The sequence below is a fragment of the Amphiprion ocellaris genome, chromosome 8 (genome assembly GCF_022539595.1).
Source record: "Amphiprion ocellaris isolate individual 3 ecotype Okinawa chromosome 8, ASM2253959v1, whole genome shotgun sequence".
Classification (NCBI taxonomy): domain Eukaryota; kingdom Metazoa; phylum Chordata; class Actinopteri; family Pomacentridae; genus Amphiprion; species Amphiprion ocellaris.
Window position 1 is genome coordinate 23,692,403 of NC_072773.1, and position 8,933 is coordinate 23,701,335.

The window sequence follows — 8,933 nt, forward strand, 5'->3', positions numbered from 1 at the left end:
TTTAAATACAAAAAAACATTTGTTATATGTCTTTCACTTCAATTTATTTAGGGAAAAACCTAAAACCAACACTGTTCACATATCATGCAGGGGCTTTACCAGCAGTACGTGTTTAACATGTTACCGAAGTGTGACGATCTCTGGTTGGGGCAAATCTGGTCAGCTATGGTTCTATTTTAAAAACATCACCAGCCTTGTAAGCCTGGCACCATTCAGGCAGCACTACAGATGGCTTCTTAAAGCAAGCTCCAACATCTAATGCCTGGATTCATGTTTGAAAGACGAAAAAAAAGCAGGAAGTGCTGAGACAAACTGCTTTCAGAATAGCTGAGGTCCATGTCTTCCAGTGTGGAGGCAATCTATTGAAAGTACAGTGATTTCTGGATCCACGAAACAGAGCCAGACATGATTCGTGAGCCATGCATGTAAACACCAGTGTGTAAACCACGCTGTGTAGGACATCAGCTCTGATAGAGAACTGGATTTATAAAAAATTAATAATTCAGGGGGGCAGAACATTTGTTACAGACAATAGTAGGCTATTCTGGCCATTGACTAATTATAATGTGGGTGCTCTGATGTGCACCAGATTAATGACCATGTGTTGAGTGAGTTCAGGCAGAACACACTGTCAACCAGACCATGAACGCATGGTTATAGGGCTATGCTGTTCCATTTTATCTTTCTGTTTTACTTTCCGACCTTACATAGCACTCTACTATAATGACAAACTAACTCTGAGGGTTTAACTGTACAGTGCAGTGCTTTGATTGCATTCTTTCTTATTCAAAATAAACACAAGCAGACAATTAAGATCCTCATTTATCCCATCAATCATGTGACAAAACAACAAAACAGCCACTGTGCAGAAAACAAGGCAATCCATCATGAAGCACAAAGTCATCAATCACATTCTATTAACTTTTTTATTTTTTTTAAACACCAAACTAATGAAGGTGAGGTTCATTATTTTCAGGTCAAGAGGTCAGTTTCCGAAGCTTTCCTTTAGGCCTCATTGACAATGTATCTGCACTTTATCAGCTTCTCCGATATCATCAAGGGTAAAACAATGAAGGTAGAAACAACTGGACTGGTATTTCAGAATATGTCCCATTATTACTAAGGACATTTAATAATCTTTCAGAGCACAAGCCAATTTTACAGCCATGATGTGATTCTAATTCTGACCAACGATTCTCTCATCATCAGAAATTTACAGCAACACTGACTGAGACTGTGCTGAGAGACTAACTGCAGTACCATAAATTATTAGTTAGCGAGTTTATGATCCTGCCCTGCTCTGTAACGAAAACACACAGTTTCTAGCTGCTCTTTTGAAATGTAAATTTAGAGTGCTGACTCATTCAACAAAATATTACTGAGGGTGACGACTTTCCCCTTTCTGCTACCTTTAATTTTATATCTGACCGGGTGAAATGATTTTTTCACAGACCTAAGCTTATTTGGTCACTAAATGTCACTTTTAGGTAGTAGATTAAGAACACCTCAGCAGCTTATTCAGCTATGGATGTTATTTGATAAAAAAGGATACAGGATTTAGAAGAGTATTGCAGCTGGCTACATTCAGTAAACTTGACATAAACTATTGCAGTGTTATTGTGCCATCTGTTGGATTCATTGGCAACTGCAGTGACTTAACAGTGGTAGGGACAGCAGTTCAAACACTACCACACAATCCATTCAAACCTCCTGCAATTTAGAATACACATAGTACAGATCATTTGGATTGGCCAGGTGTTGACAACATCTGCCCCAGGAATTAATCAGTACTACGACTACTATTACTGTTGTGATACACATGCTTTTATATATACATATACATATGTGTGTGTGTGTGTGTGTGTGTGTGTGTGTGTACATTTAAGGTCCCATGCTACTTGTGTCCAACCTTAAAGTCACAAAAAGCAGGATTTCAAGCTGCAGCTCATTTAGATTTACTGATCAGCTAAATTCACGATAAAACGCTGTATATAGACACATCAAAACTCTGTCAACTACAAATATCACAAGTATGATCTATTTAAAGCCCAGATGTTGTATTGTTTAAATTAAACATCCGTGGGGGAGGGTTTAACGTGGTGGGCGGGGCTGACCCTGCGGAGGGGCGGGGCAGTGACGGGGTCAAAGTTGAATGCGTTTTGTCTTTTGTGCTTAGCAGAAGAGAAGAGTGGAGTCCGATCGAAAAGCGGTGTCTCTTCCCTCTTCCCCGGATCCTCTTAAAACTCCCTCCCGAACCTCTCCCCTTCTACCCTTGCCACCCTACCCACCCCCTGAACACACTTCAAGGGACGGTTCAGGTAAGACTTCCCGAAATACGGCTTTGTTTTTCTTATTTTGTTTCCTTCCAGAGTGAAGGACGGGGATAACTCATGCGCTCCGTAGGCCGCGGGAACCGACTATTTCCTGGACTGGACGATGCTAACGCTAGCGTGCTAGATGGAAAATTACCGAACTGTATTTAACTTGATGGCCGATCCGGAGTTCGTTGTTAGCTGCCGTATTTCGAGTGATTTGCACAGACGAAGTGGATAAATATTCCAGCCGTCAACTTATTTATTTTGCTAATATAGACAAGATTGTAGGAAGTTGCGATAGAGATGTGTCGGTGCTAACTTAGCCTTCAAATCTAGATTGCGTGACTAGCTGTGATGCTCGTTGCAAAATAGGATTTACGATATTAACGTTATTCTGTGAGTCGTCTGTTGTTACAATCGATCCACACTCGACAGAAAGTTACTATAATTCAATGCGGGGCTTTGAGTTGCTTGCATTTAGGCCATAAAAATAAAGCGATATGTTATGTCGCCACAGCGGTTCAGTGCCAGGAAATAGACATCGCCGCTGGGAGACAGTGGGTCATTGTGCTAACGTGAATGAGTGGATTCGGGCCAGTCTAATGTGAATTACTGAACTGAAACGTCTCATTCTTTCGGAGTGACCAACTAACGTTGTTAAAGTAGAGGGAAGGCTCGAGTGTACAAGATGTTAACTGCCTGCATCACTTCATTGATCTGCACTGACAGCAGCTTTTGAGTAAACATGGGTTTTTTTCTCAGCTATTCTCACAGTTTCCAGTAACTAGATTTGTCTCTGATGGTCACATTTTCCATGCTGTTTCAGACATTCAACCAGTGACCAAAGACTCACTTTGTTGGCCGGTGTAGTGTGTGGATTGAACGACAGCAATGGACTCAAGTCTGGTTGAAGGAGGACTTAATGTCACTTTAACTATCAGGCTACTCATGCATGGAAAGGTGAGTGTGATGGCATGTAATGTTTGATGACAAGCTTAAAATCTGCTTTCACTCCTCAGTTTAATCAAAGGCTGTGGTCTGTTTAAAAGAAAGCAAGCCACTTTGTTTTTAAATGCTGGCAACCATGAATAATACCTGTACTGTTTTCATGTGCTTTTTTGTTCTTTTTCTGTAGGAGGTTGGGAGCATCATTGGCAAGGTAAGTTGTTTTTATTCTCGGAGTGATACCATCTGCAATCCTGCCAATCGACATGTGAGTAAATATTTCATATTTGTGCTTTCTTTCTTTCTTTTTTTTTGCAGAAAGGAGAATCAGTTAAGAAGATGAGAGAGGAGGTAAGAGTTTTTTTGTTCCCAACATGTGGACAAAAAAGAAGTGGCATGATTTCAGTGGCGTTGACTCATGCATCATCTGGTAATGCAGCGAGTGATTTGATATTTCCTGTTTTGTTCCTCTGTCTATGCAGAGTGGTGCTCGTATCAACATCTCAGAGGGGAACTGTCCAGAGAGGATCATAACCCTCGCAGGACCCACCACCTCCATTTTTAAAGCCTTCTCCATGATCATTGAGAAACTGGAGGAGGTTAGAGCTGCTCGCTGCATCTAAAATTAAACATGCTTGCAGCAACGGAAGTGGCATTTGCACACTTTAAAATCCTCTTGTGTCACCTTACCTGCAGGACATCAGCACCTCAATGACTAACAGTACAGCCACCAGCAAACCGCCAGTCACCATGCGCCTCGTTGTGCCTGCCAGCCAGTGTGGCTCACTCATTGGCAAGGGTGGCTGTAAGATCAAAGAAATCAGAGAGGTTAGTCTGTCATATTTTGGCATTTGTAAAGTTTTTGATCTGTTTCTTATCTCTGTTGTGTGGTAATTGTTGCTGTGTGTGTGTTTGTGTTCACAGTCTGCAGGAGCTCAGGTACAAGTAGCAGGGGACATGTTGCCCAACTCCACAGAGCGTGCCATCACTGTTGCAGGGACCCCACAGTCCATTATTGAGTGTGTCAAGCAGATCTGTGTCGTCATGCTTGAGGTAGACATCTTCTCATTTAATACTGCTTTCAACATTTTGAATATTTGCATTTACTGATGTTCTTGGTGATTTCCCTTTCTATGTGTTAATGTTGTTATTACCTCGGTACTCAATAACAGATATGTCTTTTTTTTTAAGTCTCCACCAAAAGGAGTGACCATCCCTTACAGACCCAAACCCTCAGGCTCTCCTGTCATCTTTGCAGGTGGTCAGGTAAACAAAAAAAGCACTTGTTCTAGAAAAGATACTAATAGTTGGTACACTGTGTATAGCATGCCCAGGATTTGTTCTTTTGGCACACAAAGGACAGAGGACTGATGGATATTGGAGTACACTGTGTGTCACACTGCCACACCCTCCTAAGTGCTGTTCTCTCCTTGCAGGCATATGCTGTCCAAGGGCAGCACGCCATTCCACAGCCTGATGTAAGTGAAGGGCCCTCTGTAAGTGATCCAATATATTTGCAACTTCGGTCCTGGGAAGCCATGCCACCTTCTTATTTCATCCCTCTGATTTTATTTCCTCCAGCCACCACTGCTTGATATACATATCCATCCATCCTTTATCAATACACCACATTTCCCTCTGTAGGGTTGGGGTAGTCTATCCCAGCTGACTTGGGGTAAAGGCAGGGTTCACCCTGGAGAGGTTGCCAGTCTATCACAGAGACGGACAACCAAGCATACACACATTCACATCTATGGACAATTTAGAATCACCTTGACATACACATCCATTTAACAGTTCCAAATATTATAGATTAAACTGCTGACAACCATATTTTATAAAGCTAATGGCTAAATCATGGATCCCATGTTCCATTTCATGATTTCTGCTCATTATCACTACAACCACTTATAAAATGGAAATAACATTTCAGCCTTGTAGTAGTTTTTCAATTTTCTGAACTAATTTCTGTTTGTCTGTGTTTGTTCTCCATGTCCTTCCCTCCATTGTTTCAACAGCTCACCAAACTTCACCAGCTGGCCATGCAGCAGAGCCCCTTCCCCATTGCACATAGCAACCAGGGCTTCCAGGGTAGGTGGACATAATAAAAGAGAGAATATGATTTCTTTATATTTGTAATATTCCCATTATTCAACACTCTGATGGCATTTGTTTGTGTTCCTTCAGCTGGGATGGATGCCTCTGCACAAACTGGCTCTCATGAGCTAACCATTCCAAATGATGTAAGTCACAGTTATCTATTTTTGCATGTTTGCTGTGTTTGCTTTTAGCAGTGTAACATACTCTGTTATGAAGAAGCCTGTTTTCTCGCCAACTGCATCTTTTCTTTTGTGACATTGAAAGTACTGATGTGGTCCCATAATTTTCTTCTACTTCCTTAGCTCATTGGTTGCATCATTGGCCGTCAGGGCGCAAAGATCAATGAGATCCGTCAGATGTCAGGGGCTCAGATCAAGATTGCCAACCCTGTAGAGGGCTCAACTGACAGACAGGTCACCATCACTGGTTCCCATGCCAGTATCAGCCTGGCGGAGTACCTGATCAATGCCCGGTAAGAAAGCAGCCACAGGCTAGTGCAGCACATCCATCACAGAGCAGCACGCTGACAGGAACACAGCAGTGTCTTGGGTCCAACTGTTCCATCTGTCAACATGCAATTTGTCAGATGTGATCTGAGTTCATGGGAGTTTCACAGATTTCTTATTTGTATGCCCATGTGTCTACATGCCCCAGATAGCACTTGTGGAAAGTCTTGCGTGGATAATGTAAACCTTGTTGTAAAATTTTACTTAGAAATCAACATTCATATAAGAAGACAATCAGTATACCCACATCTACACAGTAAATGTTTCCTTTTTTTAAGTAGGAGTCTGAGCTTTGTATGGAGTTGTAGTTTTTTTCCCCATTAAAAAATATCAATAATATTTTAAAACAACGCAAATGTTGGTAGACCTTGTGAACACTCATACTTATGCACATGACAGGGGAAAGGGGCAGCTCATTAAATATCAATCTTTCTTCAATGGGAGCTTAAAACTGCAAAATCTCAATTGGCAGGTACTCTAGTAAAAAGGTGCATTGCCCTGTTTCCAGGTGTGAAATTTGTCTGATGAGACTGTACAATCCTATTTGGCCATGGAGGAAAGTTTTAGGTATGACAGGAGTGTGATAGGGTACAACTGGAATATTTCATGAGCATTGTTTATTTTGTGTGATCAAGTACAAGTGTTTTTTCCAGTATTTGTTATTGTGTTTCATTCATTTTTCTATTTACTCCCTATTTTTTACTCTGTTACAAGTTTGTTGAATCATCTGTAAAGCACTTTAAGTTGCACTAACCGGTGGGAAAAGTGCTGTATAAACAGTTCTACTAATTAGAATGGGAAGCCAGGTAATGTCATTTTTATCCAAGTAATGGCCATGTCAGTTTTTACAAAACATAAGTTCCATTTGGAGAAAAACTTTTTTCTCCTCATTTCACATGGGCTCACGCTACAGGAGTTTGGGTCAGTTTAACTCAGTTTCACTCCTCCCAACAGTCAGAGGAAATCTGGTCTGGGATCTTGTCTGACCTGATGTTTGGGCCAGATTATTTGGTAATGTGAGGGATTCATGAATCCAGTCTTAAGCCTCCTGGTTTGCTTGCAGACTATAACAGTGCCATCCTGATTAATATCTAATAATTGGATATTCAGGAGTGAAAATCAGGCTATTGTAATCATGTCATCGCCCAAAGCAGTGGAGGCAACTCAGGACATCCTTGAGACCAGTGTTGGATATTAAAACTAGTTCTCAAATCTCAAACTAAATCTCACCTCCATTTCTTCCTCACTCCAACTGTTTTGTTGATGCAACAAGTGGTGTGTGCATGTTTGAGATTTGAGAGAAGAATAGCTTCTCCTTATGTGTGTGGTGCAACCGGATCTCAAAGTCTGACACGATTTTAAAACTCCTGTAGTCTGAGCATAACCTTATCTGGCTTCATGCTTTTGGTTGGCATTTTAGCCTTTTCCAAAGTGCAGATAGTAGTTCTCAGTGGGATTAATTTTTCACTTTGCTTGCACAGTGATTATTCCGTTTGAGTTGCAGCAAAACATCAATGTATCACTGACTGAATATTTCATTTGCTGTATTGTTAATCAAATATTAGGATTGACATTTTTCTGTTGTTCTGCAGGCTGTCTTCTGAAGCTACTGGACTTGCAGCCAACTGACATGGAGGATCTTCATCAGCACCTAATGTAACCCCTCCCCCTACTTTTTACCAAGAGGTCCCTTATTGAACTTAATGCAAAAACCAAGTACTATAAACTCACTGTTTTCTCCTGTGCTTTGGTTAGACACCTACTCAGTTGTAATTACACCATCATCATGATATTGGTATTTTATTTATTTATTATGTTTTTAAATTCCCTTTGCATATAGTTTTTAAAGACTTCCTTCTGTTGTATTTTTTTCTCTTATTTTGCTGTATATCTGTATGATCTTCTTGATATACTGTAGGTAAAAAGTTTTAGAAAAATCTGAAAAGGCATAAATAATGTTTTTCTTATGTCAGATTTTTCTTAGAAAATGTAAAAATGAAGAAAAAAAGACACAATAACATTATAGATGGACTGTTCTTTCCCTTCCTTTTAAATATCTATTTATTTTTATTTAATACACAGCTCCTTGTCCGAGTAGAACTCACTGATATTTGTCATCTTCTATTTGAAGCTGTACTTCCTGAAAGAGGCATTGTGGGTTTAACGGGTTTCAGTGGGTATGAGTGATCTCCAGCTGAGGATGTATGCAGGAAAAACATTTTAGTCATAAGATAATTTATCCCTTGTTTAGTGCAGGTTCAAAGGAGACTTAAGCTACATTATATCTCACCTCTAATTTGCTGAGTAATTGTTTTGTGTCATTCCTGTATTTCCATCCGTTTTATTTCTCAATCAGGACTTTTGAGCATTGTTGTATATTGGATTCTGATAAGGGTGGGTGGGCCTTGGTCACCAGGAGTGGGCCTGAATGAGAGGAAAATATTTTCTTTTCTCTGAAATTACTAAGACCATAGCGGTGGTGATGATGATGATAACATTGAAATGTTTGTTTTAAATAGAGAAAATATTTTTTTTAACTGCCGGGCTGGGGAATGCTGCAAGGGGCAAAACTACAAGACATATTGGTCTTTATAAGTATATTATGCTGAGGTATTAAATTATGATTAACTAGAATGAGAATTATAGAATTAACACTAGTTTCCTGCTATCCTTTTTTGCCTGGGTCAGATTTTATTTTTTATTATTCTTTGCAGGATGAAGAAACTCACGTTTTGTGCACGTTTTCAAACTATTGTAGATCTGGGTGCAATTAAATTGTTGAAGAAATGAAATGCAGAAATAAAAGATGTGAAATGCTTAAACAATCCCCTAGGCGTTCCGTTTATTTCTTTATTATTGCCCGTTTGTCAGTATCACGTTTCTAATAATTCAAAACCGATCTTATTAGGCTTTGTAATGATAAAGAGGGGTGAAAGGGTAATTTTTTTACATCAACAAATGACACTGGAACGGTTTAGACATGCTTTAAGTCATTGAAAATAGTCATTTATTTCTCATTCAGCTGTCTTTTGTGATGCAACAACAGCACAAACTGTAGCTATGACAA

General features: G+C 39.9%; 1 protein-coding gene across 2 annotated transcripts; it reads left to right on the forward strand.

Annotated features, from left to right (window-relative positions):
• Window positions 1-2,158: 2,158 nt before the first annotated feature.
• LOC111567031 (poly(rC)-binding protein 2-like) lies at window positions 2,159-8,693 on the forward strand. 2 transcript variants are annotated; one of them, XM_023267876.3, is made up of 13 exons: window positions 2,159-2,318; window positions 3,142-3,275; window positions 3,451-3,474; window positions 3,579-3,611; window positions 3,743-3,859; window positions 3,957-4,088; window positions 4,185-4,313; window positions 4,452-4,526; window positions 4,697-4,756; window positions 5,279-5,351; window positions 5,448-5,503; window positions 5,663-5,832; window positions 7,459-8,693. In XM_023267876.3, the coding sequence occupies exons 2-13, from the start codon at window positions 3,207-3,209 to the stop codon at window positions 7,493-7,495; spliced, it is 975 nt and encodes a 324-aa protein (XP_023123644.1). In that variant the 5' UTR covers window positions 2,159-2,318; window positions 3,142-3,206; the 3' UTR covers window positions 7,496-8,693. The 2 variants fall into 2 exon arrangements, with proteins under 2 accessions (XP_023123644.1, XP_023123645.1); XM_023267877.3 differs by having other exon boundaries at window positions 4,697-4,738.
• The last annotated feature ends 240 nt before the right edge of the window (window positions 8,694-8,933 follow it).